Genomic DNA, 22967 nt, shown 5'->3' on the forward strand with positions numbered 1-22967 from the left:
ATTGAGCAGCATTTTGCTTACATCCTGAAGTGGGATATATATTCATAGCCCAGCCACTGTTGGCAGGACTTGTAAAGGCAGATCAGTCACTGAAGTGGGATATGTATTCATATCCCACTTCATGATATGAAGTGAAGTTCTGAAGCTTAATGGTTAGAGCACTCGCCTTGCAAGTGAGAGGATTCCCGGCAGGTGGAAACATTGGGCAAGTTTCCTTACTCCATATGCCTCTGTTTACCCAGCAGTAAGTAGGAACTCGGTTGTTAGTCATTAGGCAGATTGATGTTCTGGGGTAATAATTGCTTCAAAAAAAAACTTTGGTCACTCGATCCACCACTGTTTGTGGGACACTGCTGTACGCAATTGACTGCCCTGTTTTGCCCACAAAATATACAGTCAATTAACTTTATATTCTGTGAAGCCCTTTGAGAAGTCTTGAAGTCGTGATAAGGCGCTATATCAAATGCAAGGATTATTATTATTATTATCGAGACTGCCACAGAGGTTGGGCTCAATTCTGACATTCGATTGTCAAACATGTCATCTTGGAACCAGTTGAGCTCCAAGGAGACCCCACTCCCCAGTTCGGGAAGAATAAGAATAATATAACCACAATGATGATTAGGTTAATACAAAGTCAACCAGGGGTCAGTGCAAAGTTCAAATTGCTACACCAAACTACTTTTCATTGAATAGTATGGAATACTTTTTTTTGAGAGAGTTAGGACTATTTTTTATTGGTGAAAAGGTAAACAGGTGGTTCTCTTCTACCTCCAGGTGCCATCAAGAGAGACATTGTGTTCCTCATCGATGGATCAGACAAACTCAGACGTGTTTTCCCTGCAATTCAACGCTTCATTATTAAAGTTGTTGACAACTTGGATGTTGGAATGAACAAAGTGCGTATATCAGTGGTGCAGTACAGCAATGAAGCCAAGGTGAACTTCCTCTTAAACACTCACTCCACCAAGGCTGAGGTCCTGGGAGCAGTGAGAAACCTTGCTGTTTTAGGAGGACCAAATGCTAACACTGGAATGGCACTGGCTTTCGTCAGAGCTAACCTATTCATCAAGCCTGCTGGCAGCAGAATTGAGGAAGGCGTGCCCCAGTTTCTGATCCTGTTCACTGGTGGCAAGTCCACCGATAATGTTGGTCAGGCGGCGCTGGCACTGAAAGAAGCTGGTGTGGCGCCTTTCATTATTGGATCCAGGGATATGGATGATGAGGAGCTGCGACGGATTTCACTGTCTCCCAATTACATCTTCAAGGTGGATGATCTGCGGGATGTCGGAACACTTGAGCAACGTCTGTTGAAGCCTTTATTGAACATGAAAGCAACTGAAATAAGCACAATCCACGAAACATTACGTAAGGAATAATCTTTCTGCCGTGTTTATCAAATTGTTTGAACCGATTGACCAGGTTATTAATATTAGTAATAATGTGCCAACATAATGTAAAAATGCCTCAGTTGCTGAACCCTGGGGTGGAGCACTGCGGTAGACAATCCTCTGAACTCTCCCCTTAGAACCATTCATGAAAGGCTTTCTCTCTATGTTGCCAATTCTTCTCTGAACAGCTTTAATTCACCCAAATTGTCCTTTCGTCATCTTACACCCTCTTTCTTCTTTCCTGTATCTCACTTTCCTGTATTAGATGTCAGACTGCCTTGATGGTAGCACTCCCCCCTCTGAATCAAAAGATTGTGGATTCAAGCCCCACATTGGGACTTTGAACTCACAGTCTAGGCTGACAGCCCACTGCAGTTCTGGGAGTGTGTTGCATTGCTGGAGGTGCGTTCCTTCCGATGAGATGTTGAAGTAATGTCCCGTCTGCCTGTTCAGATGGATGTTAAGGATGTGTCCCTCCAGGGAGAGAGAGTGTTTGTATTCCATTCCACACACAGAGGGAAAAAATAAATAAATAATAATTTGGGCACTCAATCACGACTGTCTGTGGAACACATGTGTGCAATTGGCTGGTGCGTTTTGGCCATAACATATACATAAAACATATAGTCAATCTAGCATACAACTTTACAGTGAAGCCCTTTGAGATGTCTCAACGATGTGATAAGGCACTATATCAAAATGTCTTTTCCCTTTCCAATAAAGCCCTCGCCATCAACGACCTCATTGTTGATGGAATCATTGATATCATCACCCTCACAAAAACCTGGATCACCCCAGGTGATGCCTCTTGACTTTGACCACACCACCCGGCTTTTCCTTCCACTATACACCTCGACCTAACCGCCATGGTGGTGGTGTGGGTCATCTCCAAGTCCAAGTCCCCTTACTCCTCCGGTTCATTTCTCTCGTTCGAGCACCTTACCCTCCAACCATCCCTCCAATCATTTCTTCAAAATTCTCCTTGTTTATCACCCCCCCACAAGCCCTCCCTCATGTTCCTCTCTGACATCTCCACCCTTCTAGCTTCCCTCTGCCTCTGTTCTGTACGCCTCCTCATCCAAGGCGACTTCAACCTGCACTTCACCCCCTCTTGCTCTCCACTGACTTCTCCTCCCTCCTCTCAACCATCATCACCCCATCCTTAAAAAAACCTTCCTTGGTCCCATCCCTGTTCTCAGAATTACCAACCTTATGTCCAACCTCCGTTTCCTTTCCAAGGTTCATGAAAGAATCGTGGCTTCCCAGCTTTGCTCTTTCTTCTTCCGCCACTCCCTGTACGAACCCCTCCAATCGGGTTTCTGTGCTGCCCAAAACACAGAAACTGCCCTGGTCAAAGTGCTAAATGACATTTTGTCCATCTGTGACCGGGGCTCCCTCTGTCTCCTCCTCGTCCTCCTTGACATCTCTGCTGCCTTTGATACCATTGACCACTCTATCCTCGTCCACTACCCCTCCTCTCACCTCAACCTACATAATTCTGTCCTTGAGTGTTTCAGATCCTACCGCTCACACTGTCTCCACTTTGTCTCGACAAATGGCTTGTCCTCCAGCCCCTGCAAAGTCTTGTGCGGCTTTCCTCAGGGCTCTGTCCTTGGTTCACTCCTCTTCAACATGTACATGCTCCTCTTGGTGACATCATCGACAGACACGGGGTCAACTTTCACATGAATGCGGATGACACCCAACTCTATTTCTCTTCCTCCACTCTTGAATCCAAGGTCCACTGCTTCCTGACAGAATGTCTTGTCAGACATCAAGTCCTGGATGAGAGCCAACTTTCTGCAGTTGAATGTCAACCAGGTCCCTCGTGATTGGCTCCTGTCAGCGCCTCCACACCCCAGGCACTGGAAGCATCACCATCCATGTATGCACACTCCACCTTACTGAGCCAGGCCAGAACCTTGGCATTTTCTTTCACCCACAACTGTCTTTTCTGCCCCACATCCATAGCATGATCTGTTCTGCCTTTTCCCACCTTTGCCCGGCTCTGCCCCGATCCCTCAGGCCGCTGGAACCCCCATTCACTCGTTCATCACATCTAGGCTCGACTACGCCAACTCCCTGCCCGTCGGCTTTCCCAACTCTTCCCTCCACAAGCTGCAGATCATCCAGAACTCTGCAGCTCATGTCCTCTCACATATCAGGATGCGTGACCCCATCACCCCCACCCTCGCCCATCCCCCAGAGGATAAAGTTCAAAATTCCCATCCTCGCCTTCAAGGCCCTCTACGCCCTTGCTCATTCCAACATGTCCGCTGCTCGGCCCCACCCGGCATATCCCACCATTGGCTGTCAGGCCTTCAGTCTCTCTGCCCACACCCTCTGGAACTCTATCCCACAGTTCCTTCGCCTTGCATCCTTCAAGGCATGTCTCAAGATCCTCCTCTTTGACTTTATCCACCCTCCTGCCCTCCACCCTCCCTTATCCCAACCCGAGCTCAGGTCCAAATCTCTGACTCTCCAGCGCCTACGGATGTCCTACCGACATGAAAGGTGCTATGCAAATGTAATTTTGTATCGTATGTTAAATGCAAGGATTATTATTATTAATAATTAATAATAATCGCATGGCACTATTCCAAAATTCAAAAATTTCTCCTGGTGTCCTGGCCAACAATCCCCCAGATAAAATTGGTTATTCACTCACTTTACCCCGCTGTTATTTGAAAACAATATCATGGTCCTTTGCAGAATATCCTGTGAAGTGGTTTGAAAGATGTCCTTGTGTCCTGAATGGTGCTATAGAAAACTGCAAGGATTATTATTAAATTATTATTATTTCTAACTCAAGTTTGGCATCCTCCAATTTATATTGCCTCTCTGCATCTGATACTTTCTGGAATTGCAAGTTGTTGTTGGTCTGACCCAAAGCAATGCTTCTAATGCTTTACCCCAGTAATGTGCCTCCCATTCCTCTTGTGTGGCTTTTCCATTTCCTCTAGTAACATACTGACCTAATGTTTTCTAGGTTCTGACAATCCCAAGAAAGACATAGTGTTTCTGGTTGACGGATCCAAAAACGTGAACTCTGGAGATTTTGCTCACATCCGTGATTTCATCATTTACCTAATTGACAGTCTTGACATTGGAGCCAACAAGATCCGAATTGGCCTGGCTCAGTACAGTGACAGACCAAGAACCGAGTTCTTCCTCAAAGACCATCAGAGGAAAGTTTCCCTGCAGGGGGCCATCAGGCGCATTAGACCTGTAGGGGACTTGAGGCTCAACACTGGGGCAGCTGTGAACTTTGTTATTCAAAACCACTTCATCTCAAGAGCTGGAAGCAGGAAAGATGAGGGGGTACCACAGTATCTGATACTCATTACCAGCAGCAAGTCCCAAGATGACATCCGAGCTTCCTCAGATTTAATCAAAAATTCAGGAATTTACAGTTTTGCTGTTGGTGCAAAAAACCCTGACAGAGATGAGTTGAAAAATATTGGAACCCTGCCTTATAGCGTGTACATTCTCAATAGCTTCCAGCTGCTCCCCACCATGCAGGAGGCGCTTCGCAACCAGCTGCTAATGGTCAATCCAGTGGATTACGAGACCCCCGAACCCCCCACACCCGAAGGTGTGTGCCTGCTGCTGCCTCTTACCCTTTAATTAAAGGGTTATGGTTCTTATGGATGGGGGGTGGGGGGTGGGGGGAGTTTGCCAAAAATTCAATGTGTGTGTGTGGATAAGGGAGCGTGAGTATTTAAGAGCTGCTCTGGTATTTGGGAGGGAAGAGAACACAACAGGATTCTTACAGATCAATACCAGGAATACCCCTCCCTTCTCCCACCCTGACCCTAGCTCGGGTCTGAAATGCTGTACACTGTCTTGCACCTTGGGATGTCCTCCTGACGTGAAAGGCGTTATACAAATGTAATCTTGTTGTTGTCATGGGACTTGTATGGATGCATTGGGAGGCCTGCGATGTAATCAGGAAAGAACAGGCTGGATAGTGATGCGTGTCCAAGCTGTCTGTAAGAGTGTGGTGGCAATGCTCTCATTTATTTCATAGTGAGTTGTGCTGCTCACCAAAAATCTTGCTCCAAATCTTGGAGTTCCTACTACCCACCTAATAAGGACTCAACTGGCGCTTTTCAGATGTCGTCGCGGTTGATGTTGAATTCTTCCATCTCAGCTCCTATTGACTCTCTAAACCAAAGTCTTAATGAGTAGGGTGATCCTAGCTAGATAAGATGCCTTCTAGCAACTTCATCCCAACCCTCAGATATTCCTCACCAACTAAGTGTCAGACATTGCTAACAATGATAACCTATGAGATTTTAATTGGTTTGACTCCAACAGTTAACCCAGCACATACTCTGGTGTCCCAAGTCTTGGCTCTTGACATCTGCGCCTAAACTCTGGGATTAGTGAGCAGGGTACAACCAGGGAGCTCCATAACAAATTACCTTACATATGTGGAGCTCTCAGTAGCTTGTTTTGGAGATTAAGGAAAGTGATGGGTTTCCATGTGTAGTGTGTACTGTAGTCAATCACTGGCAGTAAATTTTAATGCCAAACACACAACAAATTTCAAATTTAAGCTCAGGTCAGCTGTTAGCACTTTCACCTATGGTTGTGGGATGAAGCCTCACAGCAGGATGTTGAGTTTACTGTCCAGTACAGTGCTGGGGAGAGCTGAATTGTCAGAGTTGTCATCCTCTGCTACAATATTAATTGAGATCCTGTCTGCCTGTTCAGGCGCACCAGAAAGATCTTTTGGCCAGCAATCGCCCAGATAAAATTCCACATTCATTTAATGACTATTTCCAAACTGGCTGCTGTGTTTACAGCTGCCCTTGAAAGCCATTATTAACTGGCAATGTTATAAGCGCTGAATCGATTGCAAGTATGATTCGTTTCTATTAAGTAAACTCCCCATATTTTAAACTTTCTTCACAGCATCATTGCGTCAGAAAAAGGCTGACATTGTGTTTGCTTTGGATGGTTCCATGAACGTCGGACGGACGAACTTCCCAGTTTTGATCGAGTTCATCAGGAGCATAGTGGACGCGAGCTATAGGGATGACGGATCGTTCCAAGTCGGCGTGGTCCAGTATAGCTCAGACGTGTCGCATGAATTCTTCCTCAATTCCTTCACAGACAGAGAGAGTGTCATCAAGGCCATCCAGAATATCCAGTACAAAGGGGGCAGGATGCTGAACACTGGGAAAGCCCTGAGGCAGATTAAAACCCAGCAGCTAATCCGGCCGGCAGGTAGCAGGGTGGACGAGGGGGTGCCACAGATTGTTATCCTCTTAACAGGTGGGAAGTCGACCGACGATGCCTTGTTGGCTGCAAGAGAGCTGAGAGATTCACACATCAAGCTCTTCACTGTGGCTTTGCCAAACGCCGATGTGGATGAAATGAGCCAAATAGCAAGTGAGCAGGCGGCAGCATTCAGGGTCACCAACTACAATGGTCTGTCTGGCCTGACTGAGGACATCTTGCTGACCTTGGCTGACAGCATTTCAGGTGAACTGTGTCCCAGAGTGCCTGATAAAGTGAAAGGTAAGAATGTGAGAGATCGCTGAAGTAGTAATGGATGGGTATAAATTAAGAACTAATGGTCATATGTCTTAAGACAAGTGCTTGATGATATTAGTGGGGAATGCACTATGTAGTATTTCGAAAAATACACAATCACTGAATATTATAACTATTTGGTCATAAATACCTATCACTTAGTCTTTTGTCTACAAATACAGTCAATATATTTGAATCCAATTGCTTCCAAAGTGCTTTATTTCATCATTATAGACACACATTAAGTGCAAGGATTGTTTATTTAGAAGAACATCTGTAGAGGTGGAAAGACTATTCAGCACACATCTGGTAAATAACGGCATGGCATTCAAACCAACAACGACTTGCATTTGTATAACACCCTTTACATAGGATAGTGTCTCAGAAATCAGGGAAGTATCACAAGGCATCTTTTTCAGGCTGATGATAATGCTGATGATAATAATAATAATCCTTGCATTTCATATAATGCTTTATCACATCATTGAGATGTCTCAAAGAGCTTCACAGAATATATTGTAAAGTGGATTGACTGTAATTTGTGGGCACAACAGTGTCCCACAAACAGTGGTGGGAGTCAGTGACCACATTTTTTTTTGGAGGGATTATTAAACCTGGAAAGTGATCCGCCAGTTGACTAACATCCGTGTTCTTACTTACTGCTAAGTAAAGAGCTTGTGTGGAATAATGAAGCTTGCCTAAGGTTTTTCCCTGCCAGGAAATCGAACCTGGGACCTCTCACTTGTGAGAAGACCGCGCTAACCACTGTGATGCAGGACTCCATATAAGCGGAGCCTCAGCTCCCTTGGTGAGCTGCTCAGCCAGAAGCATTCCCACATTTGTCTCAATACCAGCCTTGTGTGAGAGATGCTCCAACCAGATCCACAGAGTAAACAAATGAGAGTAACATTCCACCGCTAGATCGCGAGAAAGCCCTGCCTAAGGTTGCCTTAAGCACAACCAACCACGGTTCTGTTTAAGGAAAATAAAAATATCAGTTTGTTGTGGTGCCGGGCCAAATGCATCTAGGATAGGCAAGGTGTTTGGAATCCTAATTCCAAAATGAGTGGTCATCCACACTTGGATCCCATGGCACGATTGGAAAAGAGAGTGGAGTTTTTCCCAATATCCTGGCCAACAGTCCCCCAAATAAAATCGGTCATTCACTCCATAGCTGTTTGTGGTGTTGCATGCTGTGCAAAATAGGCTGCTGCATTTGCCAATAAATACATAGCCTCTCCACTTTACAGTATCTCATGCGCTTTGATGTCCTCCCATGTAAAAGGGGCTTTGTTGAATCTAAGAATCATGATTAAGTTTCTTCATTTTATAACTGTTACATTTAGGTGCTAAGGCCTTTCTCTCTGTTCCATCCTCAGACTGCAACATCGACATTTTGCTTGGCTTAGATGTCAGCAGTGGTGGTCGTGGAGACAACGTCTTTGTACCTCTGAGGGTTTTGGAGTCCAAGGTGGGAGATGTTATGCAGAGAATCTCCCAGTTACGGACATTAAGTTGCTCTGGCTCAAAGGTGCCAGTGGTGAGAGTCGGCATCATGGCCTACAGTCGTGGAGGCCAGCGGAAATTCTTCGACTTTGAAGACTACACACCCGAAATAATGAAAAATTTCCAAACCCTGAGAGATGATGCTCCATACGTCCTCGACACAAGGACTTTAAATGCATACTTGCAAGCCTTTAGAGACCGCAGCTCTGCTGGTGTGAAGGTAAGTCTTTCAATACATATTTTCATGTTGGGAGATTGTTACGCACCATGTGATAATAATGTGGGTATAAACCGCATGTAAAGGAAACAAAACTAATTGATGGGATACTGACTTGGTTAATCCTATTTTAACTGTCAGTTGCATAAATCAGGTCTTATGCAATTATTCTGTATACATACATTTCCACAGAGTGCATTTTACACCTGCCGTTACAGAACATAAGAACATAAGAAATGCTAGACAATAAAAGACCAAGGTTCATCTAGTTTGCTTTCCACCTTCCTGGGAGTCATATGCACATATGTCCCAAACTACCCATGTACTATATCCTATAATGTTATTTCCTCAAAGAACACTATCTAATCTGTATTTGAAAGAATCAATACTTCCTGCTTCAACCGTCTCCCTAGGGAGCCTGTTCCACAGGTTCACTATTCGCTCACTGAAATAGTGTTTGAGTAGATTTGTTCTGAACTTACCCCCCTTCAGTCTCAGGCCATGTCCTCTGGTTTTACTATTCTGGACAAGTTGAAACAGATTGGCAGTTTTGTTTGGGTTTTTAGAACCTCACCAACTCTTGTGATGTCAACAACAACAACAACTTGGATTTATATAGCGCCCTCCATGCTGGACAGCATCTCAGAGTGCTTCACAGTAACGGATTCTGGGGCCGAGCCAGGGGGAGGGGGAGGAAGGTGACCAAAGGCGCGGTCGAAAAGAAAAAAAAAGTCAAATGTGACTGTATTGTGATCACTGATGCTTACTGCTTCTCCCACCTTTATGTTGGAGATTTGGTCGTTCCTGTTGTTCATTATCAAATCCAAGTTGTTATCTCCCCTTTGGCTCTTTTACAAACTGAGTCATAAAAGTCTTCCTTTAACTCTAGAAACCCCTTCCCTATCTTACCAGTGGACACATTATTATCCCAATCAATTTCAGTTAAGTTAAAATCTCCAACCACAATGGTTGGCCCCTTGCATACATTTCAAGATCCTGGTCCTCACCTTCAAAGCCCTCCTTGGTCTTGCTCCCCCCTACATCGCCGATCTCCTAACCCCCTACCATCCTTTCATTCCCTCCACTCAACGGGCTCCGGCCTGCTTCACATTCCCCACCTTGCTTGCTCCACTATCGGTGGGCAGGCCTTCCGCCACTCTGCATCCACCCTCTAGAACTCCATCCCACAGTTCTTCCGTCTCGCCCCCTCCCTCGTCACCTTCAAGACCCTCCTCAAGACCCTCCTCTTTGACCGTGCTTTCAATCTCCCTGCTTCCCCCCCTGTCCTCCCCCACCCCCGACCCTCAGCTTGGTTCCGTAACTCTGTCTGTCCAGCGCCTTGGGACGTCCTCCCAATGTGAAAGGCGCTATATAAATGTAATTTTGTTGTTGCTGTTGTTGTTCCTTATCTCATCCCACAGTTCCAGATCAAGGCTTTCACCCTGGCTTGGAGGTCTATAGTAGACCCCCAGTAATAACTTAGCTCTGTTACCATTTTTTAATTCTACCCTTTCCTTATGTGCGTAAAATGTATTTTGTGGAAATGCATGTTGCATATAATAGACACCAATATTGCCAGTCACTTTCAACTGCGTGTTAAAATTCTGGATTGGCGCATTCTCTTCTGTATCCATCACCCCAAACATTGCAGATAGCACCTAAGTAAGGCAGTGTATGTAGATACACAGAGTGGTAAAAGGCCCAAAGTCCTATTGATTCCACTCTTGGGATAACTCCCCTATTTCACTTCCCACCTTATCCTCTTAAACGGGCTCTCCTGCACTGCTGATAACAGACCAACCTACCTGTCCCATTTGCAGGCGGGCCAGACCAGTCACTGGAAGCAGGGATTCTTCCCATTCAACTCCTGCTAACCCCACAAGTCAAAGCCCTAAGGGTAGGATGAGCCTAGCGGTACAAGCAGTGGGAAGCTTGCTTTCAAATGGCAAACTTTGTGGTTTTAGCTGGTTAGACTCCATCAGTACCCCAAATGCACAATCTTGGTTTCCCCAAAGGGAGTTGACTGAGCTCCAAGGGAGGGCTGTACAGCCACAGAGCCTGTCTAATCAAATCCCAGTCAATACTATTGAATGATTTCATCAAAGTACAGTTTATTTCCATTCCTCTTTAAATGAGTCAGCCTCGCTCAGTTGGTAACACTCACACTTTCGAGTTATAAGATTGTGGATTCAAGCCCTATGTCAGGATTTTGAATTCCCAGTACAGGATGGCACTCCTGTGCATTGTTGGAGTAACTGTCAGGTGAGACTTTAAACCAAGGTCCTGTCTGCCTGTTCAAGTGGTCGTTGAAGATCCCATGGGATGATTCAAAAAGAGAAAGGAGTTTTACTCAGTCTCCTTGTTAATAATCCCCCAAATAAAGTTGGTCACTCAATCCCTGGCTCTCTGTGGGACATTGCTGTGTGCAAATTAGCTGCTGTATTCATCTACAAAGTACACATAGACTCCCTGCTTCCTGTGTGTTTATAAAATGCTTTACAGTAAATCCTGCAAAGCACTTTATAATAATAATAATAATAATCCTTGCATTTGATATACTTTGATGTGTAAGCTATATCAAATGAAGAATTATTATTAAATACAAGATAATTTTCATTTATATGGCGTCTTTCACATTGGAAGGAGATCTCAAAGTGATTGACATTTCTGGATGGACACTCCAAATGTCATTTAGCCCTTCTTTTCTCGGTCAGTTGTGTGAAAAGTGCTTTGAAACATCCTCCCGATGTTAAATAATAATTCTTGCAATTGCATTTAATATTACACATTATCATGTTTCGAGACATCTCAAAGTGCTTCACAAGATATACTGTCAAGAGGATTGACTGTGTGTTTTGTGGGAGACTAAATGTAATTGATGTTGCTGTTGGCAGCTTTTGCTCAAATGTCGTTTCCTCCTTTTATAGGTCATAATCCATTTCACGGACGGGCTCGATGAAGACATTAACACATTAAGGGCAGAAGCCGAGACATTACGAAGAGGAGGTATAACAATGTTCATCTGCCTCCCCATGTCTAGTATTTTTTAGAAACGTTAGCATGTCCAATTATTTTCTGATCCTCTCCTCATTGGCCTACGCCTCTCTACTCGCGGTCTGGCATCTTCGTTGCACATGTTGCCCTCCAGTACCCAACCTCAATGGCCTTTGTTCACATGTGAACAGGGCACCATAACCAAGCCTGACCTCTTTTCAGAGAGCAAAATGACGGGGGAAGAAAAAAATCGCATTTAAATAGCTGATGTGCTGCTTCTTTCTTCTGTCTCCCAACAGGTATCCACTCATTGCTGTTGGTTGCCATGGAGAACGTAGCAGGGTTTGAAGAAGCTGCCTTGCTGGAGTTTGGCCGAGGGTTTCGGTACAGGAGACCACTGTCAATCAGCCAGCTGGATTTAGAATATGAGTTGGCGGAAGAACTTGTAAGATTAAATTATTTACTTAGGGTTGTTTTAAAATTAATTTTAAAGTGTCCTTATCTGAACAATTTATTGCCAAAACTGCTGTGTGCCTTTATCTTGACAGGATAACATTGCAGAGAGAGTATGCTGTGATGTCCCTTGCAAGTGTCTTGGTCAGTCTGGTGACAAAGGTCCTCAGGGACCACGAGGCCTGAAGGTAAGTAAACCTACCAAGCAGTTCGCATTTTACATGTTATCAACAGGTAGGTGTCAACTTGGCTCAGTCAGTAGCGTTCTAGTCGCTGGGTTAGAAGTTGCGGACTTTCAGCTCATAGTCTCTGCTGATGCTGCTGTGCAGTGCTTGGGGAGCGCTGCATTATAGGTGACGTTAAACTGAGAACTCATTCAGATGGGCATTAAAAATCCCATGGCACTATTGGAAAAGAGAAGGGAGTTTCTCCTAGTTTCTGGCCAACAATCCCTCAGATAAAAATCATGCAACATTACTACTTACAAGTAGGCTGTTTGTCCACTTAAACATACATAGTCACTACACTTTACAGAAGTTTGTGAAAACATTTTAAGATTCCAGTGGTTTCTCCCATGGTTGCGTTATGGAGGGTCCCACATTCTGTAACCCTGCGTTTGCTAAAGCTCTCTTCCATTTCTTGGCATTTCCACTAGTAATAGATAATACAACCAATATTATCTACGAACAAGCCCTTTTGAACTGGACTCACACTTCCTGTATAAGGGAGTGGTTCCCTGTTGGCCATCAATGCACTGATGGTGCTGCTGAGAGCATTATTAGTTAACAGTGTCAGAGTCAGGACATTTATCACCAAGCCAAGAATCAAACACACTCACCTCCGTGGGTAGTACATTTACTGATGAACAGAGTTTCAAAATGTACTATAAGCGAGACAACAAGCAAGTATACCCAGGGCATTGTAAACCTGGAAGTGTATTAAAAATAAGGCAGCACAGAGGTGAAAATGTCCCAAACAGATTTATTCATTGTCCTGCATTGTCCTTCCTCCAGGGTAACCCAGGTCCTAAAGGATTCAGTGGTCATCCAGGATATGAAGGTGGACCAGTAAGTACAACCTGTAATTGTTGCATACTCCCTGCTTCCTCATCAAATATGTAATTGGCGAACTGTCACATCAGAATGTTCTGTAGCCCTTTTCATGTTGTTTCGATCAACCGGAATTACAAATTCCTACTCCCGGTAATACAGTTTGCCTTCTGCCCATGCAACCTGCTCCAATGCAACCCTTCTCCCTCTTGTGCAAACTGTATCAGATGCCCAGCCGATCCTCCCCAAAAAAAACATGACATCAAAAAGGCCAGAGGGCCCTACTTCATCTGAACCAAATTTGTGATGCCTGTAGCTCAGTGGTTAGAGCACTCGCCTTGCAAGTGAGACACCTGGGTTGAATTCCAGGCAGGGTGAAACCTTGGGCAAGTTTCCTTACTCCACACGCCTAATAATAATCCCTTCAAAACAAAACAGTAATAAATTGATCATTTTCAATCCACAACTGTTTGTGGAACACTGCTGGGCGCAATTGGTTGCTGCGTTTCGCCCACAAATATACAGTCAATTCACTTTACAACATATTCTGTGAAGCGCTTTGAGATGTCTAGAAGATGTATCAAGCGCTATATCAAATGCAAGGATTAATATTATTATTATTATTAAATTCTTGTGTGTCTGTCACAGGGTGAGAGAGGTCCGCCTGGTGTAAATGGAACTCAAGGCTTTCAGGGATGCCAAGGACAAGGTGGAATGAAGGTAACCCCGGATATGTCTTCCAACAGCTGGGTGACTTATCATCAAATTCCAAAAGAATATTTTACAGTTGCACACAAGTAATCTTTGCTTTTCTTTCAAAAACAGGGCACCCGTGGATATCCAGGAGATAAGGTATGTACCTAGCCTGGCGAGCCTGCAGCAGCAGTTGCTATTTTTGACTGTGCTTCTTATTCTATAGCTTTTCAGTCTCAGAGGGGACCTTATAGTCCTTGGAATCCTGTACTGTATTGGTTTGAGTACTTGCTTCACAAACGAGAGGACTCGGGTTCGATTCCCAGGTGGGGCTATACATTAATGCAAGGATTATTATAATTATTATTATTATAGAGGTATGTAAGATGCTAAATTGGATTGAGACCTTAAACCCAGAACACATACTTCCAGATATGTAAATGCAGCAAGGCAAGAGGGCAAATTTTTGGATTGAGAAAAGCAACTCTAGGCCAGACATCAAAAAGTATTCCTTTACAAAGCATAATTACCAGCTACAATAGGTTACTGGGAAGTACGATAAAAGCAGGACCCTGGAACTCATTTACGAAATGGCATGACTACTGTGATCGTGGGGTTGGTGTGAGCTTGAGATTAGTTGAACCGAATGGCCTTTATCATCCAAACTATCTTATTGCTGTTTGTAAACAAAAACAGAAGTCACTGGGAACATTCAGCAGGTCAGGCAGCATCTTTGGAGATGGAAAAGTGAGTCAACTTGTTGGATCCATGACCCTTCGCCACAACCCCAGAAGGGTCGAGGACCCGAAACGTTGACTCACTTTCCTTTCTCCATAGACGCTGCCTGACTTGCTGAGTGTTCCCAGTGACTTCTGTTCTTATTTTCAGATTTCCAGCATCTGCAGTATTTTGTGTTTTGTTTATCGCTGTTTGTCTTCTCTTTGGTAGGGTCTAGACGGAGAACTTGGTCTTGATGGAATAAATGGCGAGCAGGTATGTTACGGACCATTATGTTCCACGCCTTCCTTTCACTTGCCAATAATTTGCTTGGATTGCTGCAACATTGTATTAAATGCCATCTTTATTTCCCTTGCAGGGAATATATGGAATAGCAGGCCCGTCAGGAGAAAGAGGTGACCTGGGTCCCCGGGTAAGTCTACATAGTGTTTTCCATAATATGGCCATTCGTCACTTAATGGTATTAGCATTTGCAAATAGTTTGGGTTACGTACGGTATTTATACAATTTTCAAACACAGACAGTTATAGAGATACAGGCAGATGTTAAGATAAACACACTCATAGTGTCTGAGCTACTTAGGGGCAGATAAATAGAGACAGATGAATGTACCGAGGGTTGAAATTGTACATACTTAGCAATAACACAGTCAAATCAAGCTGTATGTTAACTAATACTTCTTTCTGTGCAGGGTTTGAAAGGAGCCAAAGGTGGGAGAGGAGAAAGAGGTGAAATGGGGCATCGAGGTGACCCGGTAAGCTGCAGAAATAACTTCAAACCCATATTCCAATCTGTTTAATTTTCAACTATTGGAAGTGGCTGAGCTGCAGGTAATTTGAAACAGAGCAGAGTATTCAAGGATTACATTCGTTGTTTAACATTCAGCTCGTTCTCTTATGTTAGATCCTGTTTACTGCAAATTGATAAAGGAGTTGCAAGGCATGTTTTTCATGTTTATAAGTTACCAACAAGATTAGCTTCATGGGGTAAGAATTCTGTTCAGTGTTACATGCATTGCCTTTAGCGATGTCCATCACCAATGGGACGTCCCCATTTGAGTCATGTAATCAAAGGCACTGAGCGTTAACCCTGAATGGAATTTTTACCTTTCAGTGGAACCCTGAATGAGAACTGGGAAAAAAAAATTCACAATGAGTTTAGCAATATCAACGTTTATTCTAACAAATATGAAGTTCTCACATATATCAATGGCTATGTGTTTTTAGCTAGTTAGACTCCAGCAGTACGCCATGCACACTCTGGGGGTCCCCAAGCCTTGGCTCTTGCCAACCTATGCCTAATACTTTCTGGAATTAGGTAAGCTAGATGCGACCCTCCAGGGAGAGAGTGTGCCTTCCAGTGCAACAATCTATCTCTGAAATTTCCAAGTGTAGGTGGAATGCATGGAATTCTCAGCTTGGTTTGGGTACACTTAAACATGATGATGGGTTTCCGCATGTGGTTGACCAAAACAAAAATTCAGCCTATGCTGAACCTAAGTCCATTTAATATAGAAGTGTCTGTGGACAAGGTGAATTTTGGTCTTCAAATACTGTCAGCGGGTGGGTAATACAAAGGTCTACAAGTCTTGAAAGGTCTCATAAATCGATACCCTCCCCTAACTACTTGTCCAGTAGGAAGAATTGTTGCTCCCCCGCAGATTCTGCCAAATGGGCCAGGCTGGCTGAGCTGTCCATCATCAGTGCTGTGCAGTACTCAGAACCAGGCTACTGAGTCCACTCCACAGGGTTGACTTGATTCCAACATTCTGTTACCAAGCATGTCACCTTGGAGCCAGCTCAGCCCCAAGAAGACCCTGGACTATTTTCCGCAAAGGAGAAATGCGCAAATGACTTTTGTCCACTGGATGTTCATATGTCCGCCTTTCAAGTACATTAAGGTTTATAATTGATCGTATTTATTTGTGATATCTATTGACAGTCAGTTCTGCACTAACCTTATTATAACAGTTAGCTAGTTTCTGGGTTTCATTTGGAATGCCAAACCAATCAGTGGACACAAGTATGGTTCGATGCTGACTAGCAATGACTGAGATGGATCTTGGTAACTCCAGTTCTACAATGGTCAGGGAGGGCTGCATGATGTATGTGTGTGTGTGTGGAGGTAAATACTAAAACAATAAGCTTTGCATTTGGTACAGCTGTTCTCACATCAGCAGGATGACTCAAAATGCTTCATGGGATTCACTATAAAATGCAGTGACTATGGATTTTATAGGAAAATAGTACAAGGCATCACAAAGCAAATAACAATATCAATGGGATTCTCTGTGATCCTACAGGGCACATCAGGAACTGACAACACTCAGAGAGGAATCAAAGGGCAGAAGGGTGACTCTGGCATAGCGGTAATGTATAGTTTGTTCCAGATATTTTGATTATTGAATAATAATCACATTGTTAAGCCTACAGCTAGTGTTAACCTTTTAGTCATATTAATGCATCAAAAAATATACGGCAACAGTTAACCCGCTTTGGTCTTTCTAACATTTTACTTTGATGTAGGGAGACCCCGGTACAGATGGCACTCCAGGACAGAGGGGACCACTTGGCAAGAATGTAAGTGAGATTTTATTACTCGTGAAGGATTATTGTACGGGAAATGAAAAGGACCTGGGGATCCTGCTTGATAATAAATTGAAGCTATCCCAGCAGGGATCGGTAGCAGTGAGTAAGGCAGTCTTTAAGATTCTGAAGGGAACACATAATGTAGACCATGACAAGTTGTTTTATCTTGTACTGAACAGTAGAACCAGAGGACCTGGCCTATGACTGTAGTGGGGTAAATTCAGAACAAATCTGCGGAAACACTACTTCAGTGAGAGACTAGCAAACTTGTGGAACAGGGAGACAGTGCCCTTGTCCTTAGGGAGACAGTGGAAGCTGAAAATATAATTTTGTTTCAAGAATAAATGAGATAGGTTTCTGCTAGAAAATAATATCTTGGGATACCGTGTATAGTTTGGGACACGACATGTCAAGCATCTGCCAGGATGGTGGAAGGCAAGCGAGGGATGTTGGTCTTCTCTCGCCTGGCAAATTCTTATGTTCTTATTGGGCTCAGTATATTCTAAAAGGCTGAATATTCTTACTGTGCATATCTCTGAGACTCTGGGATTTAACACTGCTTTGCTAAAGGAGTAACGCTTTCACTCACTGAACAGTTCAGACCTCACTGTAACTTCCCAGTGTAACCATGTAACTATGAATCAGAGAAATTTGAAGGAGGCCATTCAGCCCATTAAATCTCCAACAACTCTCAGAGAAAGGTGTTCATTCAATCCCACTGCCCTGCCATATCCTCACACTCCTTCAAGCCTCTATTCTTCATATACCTCCTTCTTGAAATACACAATGGACACTGCCTCTGTACCTTAGATTGGATTTCGACATCCCAACAACTCTTTGAGTAAAAATGTTTTTCCTAAACTCTCCTTTAGATTGTTATAACCATGCCCCCAACCCCCACCCACTGACTCCCCAGTGCAACTATGCTTCAAATGACCAGGTAAAAGTTTGCTGGGTTCCCGAGTGTCAATCTTAACAGAGCCTGATTCTGCCCTCACTGAAGGGGATGATTCTGTTGAGCATTACACTGAACACCGACAGCCACCACCAAACGATTAATAATAATAATCTTTGTGGTTGATACAGCGCCTTTACCACATCAACGCCTCAAAGTGCTTCACTGCAAAGTGCAATGACGATGTATTTGTAGGGAAGCAATGCAGCCAATTTGCAAGGTCCAATAAAGTAAATAACTATTTTAGACACATACTTTAAAAGGAGTCAGCTTACAGGGGTATGGGGAAAGGGCTGGCACATTGAACTGAAAGGGTTGTTCTTGAGGGAGCGACACAGACACGATGGGACAAATAGCCTTCAACTAAGCTGTAAATTTCTATGGTTCTATTGGATTATAAAAAAAAGGCAAAAAAGAGGAAGAAGTGGCACAGGCACGATGGACCAATTAGCCTCATTCTGTGAAAAAAAAGTGGAATGTTTCTAAATAAACAAGCTGAATGCAAGCCATATGCTAATGACATGTCTCCTGGTTTTGGTATCATATCAGTAATTCAGGGTTTGTTTATGTCATTACAGGGAGCGACCGGCCGCAGGGGATCAGCCGGACCCAGAGTACAGTTTTCTTTCTTTTTCTCTGAATCATTTTTCTCAGTGTTTTCTCTGTGTACTCTCCTGTCTGTGGTTTATTCCATATCTGTAAGAATTTCTTGCATTCACAGAGAGTATAGTATGAAGGGTTATAGCTAGCAGCATGACATGAGAGATATTGAACAGGGTAGAATGGAAAACATCTTAACAGTGCAGTGTGAGACACATCAAACAGTTTGGAGTGAGAGACATTGAGCAGTGTGGAGTGAGAGACACAGTTTACAGCGTGGAATGAGGCATAACTAAAAATGTGGAGTGAGAAACAGTGCAGAGTGACACACAAATCTACAATTGTGGTATAAATATACCAAAAGGCACTGTCGCTGTGCCCACATTCACTGCTGGATTGGCTGGTTGTGCGTTCAGGTACCATTCTGCACTCAAACGAATGGAGCCTCTCTGGAACCGTGCACTCTGCCAACTCAGATCCTCTGAACCAAGCCAGTCTACAGTATTCCAGGGCACTGCTGATGACAGCACAGCAGAGACTGGCTCATTGGCACGACTTGGAAGTCCAGGACAGTCTCTGCAGACAGGGAATCCTCCCACTCAGCTCCTGTTAACCTTGCAAGTCAAATCCCTAACAGGTAGGATGGTGCTAGCTGGATAAGCTTGCCAGACAGTGCCATCAATGGCAAACAATGCAGTTTTAGCTGGTTACACACCCACAGTACCCCATCAAACACTTTGGGGTCCCCAAGCCTTGGGTTTTGTCAACCTGCAACTAATACTTAGGTAAGCACCAACAACAACAATTTATATTTGTATAGCACCCTTCACATCGGGAGGATGTCCCAAGGAGCTGGGCAGACAAGGATTTGGACCCGAGCAGGGGTTTGGGATCAGGAGGGGTGGAGCGCAGGGAGCGTAGGGGTAGGAGGGTGGCCGAAGGCGCGGTCAAAGAGGAAGCTGTTAAGACTGGAGAGAGTGTGCATTCCATTCTATTTCTTGAATTTCCATGTACAGATAGGATGCGTGGAATTCTCAGTTTAGTTTGGAGACTCTTAAGCATGATGGGTTACTGCATATGTCATTTACCCAGCCGAACAAAAATAAAAGCAGCTCAGATCCACTTGTGTGAGACAAAGGATGCTAAAAAGAAATGTCATGTATTAAAATTTATTTCACGTGACACATTTAGGGCGACAAAGGTGCTGCAGGACCCCCAGGCAGTGCAGGGGAGCCAGGATTCAGAGGCCCACAAGTAGGTATTAGACAACTAAAAAAAAGCTTTAAATACAGTAAAACTTGCATAAGTCTTATCTTTATAAATGGCATAATCACCTAATCATACCTTCACCAGATTCGCATTCAGTTTGCTATCAAAACCTCTTCGATTTCTTTGCACTAGTAGTATTAATCACCTAATAACTCATAATGCTGTTCCCCTAACCTCCATTACTCCCGCACTTACCAGCTGCTTTGAATCGTGGGAAACGTAGTAATAATAATAATCCTTGCATTTGATATAGCGCTTTTCACGTCTTCTAGACGTCTCAAAGCGCTTCACAGAATATGCTGTAAAGTGAATTGACTGTATATTTGTGGGCAGCAGCCAATTACGCACAGCAGTGTCCCACAAACAGTCGTGGATTGAAAATGACCAATTTATTATTGTTTTGTTTTGGAGGGATTATTATTAGGCTCTGTGTGGAGTAAGGAAACTTGCCCAAGGTTTCGCCCTCTGCCTGGAATTGAACCCAGGTGTCTCGCTTGCAAGGCGAGTGCTCTAACCACTGAGCTACAGGACTCCACAATCGGTCTTCATCCGTCAGCGCATGCGCAGAAGAACTTCATTTCCTGTGATTCAGTTCCAACATTGGCTGGCATGTGCGCTTGCGGGGCTGTGTCAAGACTCATTGTATAGCGGGAAACGCAGTCTTGACCGTCACTGCATACGGACTTACCGGCTGTAATGACGAACTACCGCATGCGCACTTATCATCTGCATTGAATTATGCACAGTGTAGATCATTGATTAAATTGCATTTTATTTGAGTTATACAGTTTGCCTGCAACTTCGACTTTGAGCAAGTCGCGTAAGACATACTATAGTCTCGACTGATACAACTTATGTGAGGTTTACTGTATTATAATTGTAAGATCTCAAGGATCCTTAAGATGCAAAACACAGAACTGATGTTTTTTTGTGTATTGTCAGGGTCCGTCTGGAAGCGGAGGTCAGCCTGGGATCATTGGTGCACCGGGCATGCGAGGGCCTCGGGTGAGTGCAAGGAACACGTGACCATTTCTCATATACATACAGCACTTTACATAGCCCACTTTAAGCGGGGTAGGTCTCAGACAGTTTCACAATAGTGTAGTTTGATGCCGAGCTGGGGAGTTGTATACTATTGTGCATTCCTTAGCTTGAGCTCAAGACTGGGCCTGATCTGATTTATATAAGGTCGTCCAATGGGGTTCCAAAAATACACTCTCTGTCCTGTATCAATCCAGACCAAACTTGTGGATTACCTTTTAGCAGCTGTAACAGTTCTAAATGAATTGAATGTGATTCTCCATCCAATTTGTATTTTTCCCAGCCGTATATTTCCCCAGATAAATTTCAGCACCTTTTGATGAGTCAAAGCCGAGAATATAATTGAGGGGTTTATATGGTTTACATGCAGGAGAACACATCTGCCAGAGTGTTTAACTGTGTAACTTAACTCAAACTGTAGCTGACCTGGGAGTGCTGGATGGGTAGTGTAGAGGGAGTTTCACTCTATATGTAACCCATGCTGTAGCTAACATTGGAGTCGGGATGGAGGGAGTGTGGAGGGAGCTTCGCTCTATATCTAACCAATATTGCAGCTGGTATACAAGCTGGTATCAAACAGAGGGAGCTTTTGCCCAGGCTTTACTAGATCTAGAATTGCTAGTCTGGTTTTCTCTTCCCTTAACCCTTGATATTCTTCATGCCAATGAGCACAACACTCCAAATATAAAGCAGTGGGGGGAAGGGGGGGGGGGAGTGTAAAGAGAATGTAACAGTGCTTTGGGGAGCTGAGTTGATGTCTACTTTTTGTTAATTGTTTAAGAGGCTCTTTTGTTTCTTTTGATTAGGGACCGTTTGGGCCTCCAGGACCAGATGGTGAAAACGGTAGGAGTGGGCCAATTGGGAGAAAGGTGAGTGGCCTTTTAGAATGTATCTGACTCCATTGAGTTCGTGAAGTTAGCTGATTTGTGGCTTACTGATGCTCAGTTTTAACTGATGTGTTGCTTTTCAGGGTGAGCCTGGCACCTCTGGCAAGAGGGGTGAAAGTGGACCTGTTGGGCCTCGTGGAGAAATGGTTAGTGTTCACTCTGTTTGCTCTAACTCCCTATGAGTTGCTCAATATACTCTTTGGGGCAGAGGTAAGCTCCAAGATGACATGTTTGGCAATGGTATGTCAGAATCGAGCAACTCTCTGTAGCAGTCTCGGTAGTCCAGTTCCTGAGTCAGGTGGATCCTCAGTATTCCAGGGCACTGCTGATGAAAGATCAGCCAGCCTGGCTGATAGACCACTCACTAAGGACAAGAAATCCTCCCACTCAGTTCCTATTGTCCTTGCAAGTCAAAGCCCAAACTGGACAAGCAGTGGGAAAGACAGCAATATTAACGGCAAGTTATCTGGTTTTAGCTGGACAGACTCCAGCTGCCACCCCAACCCTCATTCTGGTATTCCTGGGGCTTGCTAACAGGATGCGTTCCTGCAGGGAGAGAGTGGATACTCCATTCCGACAATCAATCTGTTGAATTTCCATGCATAGGTGGGATGCATAGAATTCTCAATTTGGTGATGGGTCTCCGCATGTGCCAGACACCCAGCTGACCAAAAAAAGATGCTCAATACAGTCAATGTATTTGCAGTGGACTAATGCAAAGTACACTGAGTGCATTTAACAACATGCAGTTTAGTACAGAATACCAATGATTTCTGGCATTCTCTTGCAATTTGCATTAATAATATCATTATTCTGATGAACTTAAGTACCAGGTTACCTCTTTGCCCACAAATGTGTAGTCACTAACATTCGTTACTGTAAAGCAGTTTGAGATGTTTCAACAGTCTAGGTGTTATAGCATGCACAAGGATCATTATAGAATTATTGTACGGCCAGTATTTACTCAGTCTATTTCTGTGCTCCTACAGGGCGAGGATGGGAAAGATGGAATCGGAAACCCAGGACCCAGAGGCAGAAAGGT

General features: G+C 44.0%; 1 protein-coding gene across 1 annotated transcript in view; it reads left to right on the forward strand.

Moving 5' to 3' along the window:
* Window positions 1–22967, forward strand: part of LOC103186697 (collagen alpha-3(VI) chain) — an 83011-nt gene that overhangs the window by 31351 nt on the left and 28693 nt on the right. Inside the window, exons 12-32 of the mRNA XM_042336498.1 lie at window positions 778–1368; window positions 4381–4986; window positions 6312–6920; window positions 8315–8661; window positions 11586–11664; window positions 11952–12097; window positions 12201–12293; window positions 13119–13172; window positions 13803–13874; window positions 13980–14006; window positions 14796–14840; window positions 14944–14997; window positions 15277–15339; window positions 16888–16953; window positions 17111–17164; window positions 18707–18742; window positions 19920–19982; window positions 20940–21002; window positions 21845–21907; window positions 22009–22071; window positions 22915–22965. Of these exons, the coding sequence (XP_042192432.1) occupies window positions 778–1368; window positions 4381–4986; window positions 6312–6920; window positions 8315–8661; window positions 11586–11664; window positions 11952–12097; window positions 12201–12293; window positions 13119–13172; window positions 13803–13874; window positions 13980–14006; window positions 14796–14840; window positions 14944–14997; window positions 15277–15339; window positions 16888–16953; window positions 17111–17164; window positions 18707–18742; window positions 19920–19982; window positions 20940–21002; window positions 21845–21907; window positions 22009–22071; window positions 22915–22965 (3245 nt within the window). The remainder of the gene's footprint in view (window positions 1–777; window positions 1369–4380; window positions 4987–6311; window positions 6921–8314; window positions 8662–11585; window positions 11665–11951; window positions 12098–12200; window positions 12294–13118; window positions 13173–13802; window positions 13875–13979; window positions 14007–14795; window positions 14841–14943; window positions 14998–15276; window positions 15340–16887; window positions 16954–17110; window positions 17165–18706; window positions 18743–19919; window positions 19983–20939; window positions 21003–21844; window positions 21908–22008; window positions 22072–22914; window positions 22966–22967) is intronic.

This window comes from Callorhinchus milii, unplaced genomic scaffold (genome assembly GCF_018977255.1).
Source record: "Callorhinchus milii isolate IMCB2004 unplaced genomic scaffold, IMCB_Cmil_1.0 Scaffold6, whole genome shotgun sequence".
Taxonomy (NCBI): domain Eukaryota; kingdom Metazoa; phylum Chordata; class Chondrichthyes; order Chimaeriformes; family Callorhinchidae; genus Callorhinchus; species Callorhinchus milii.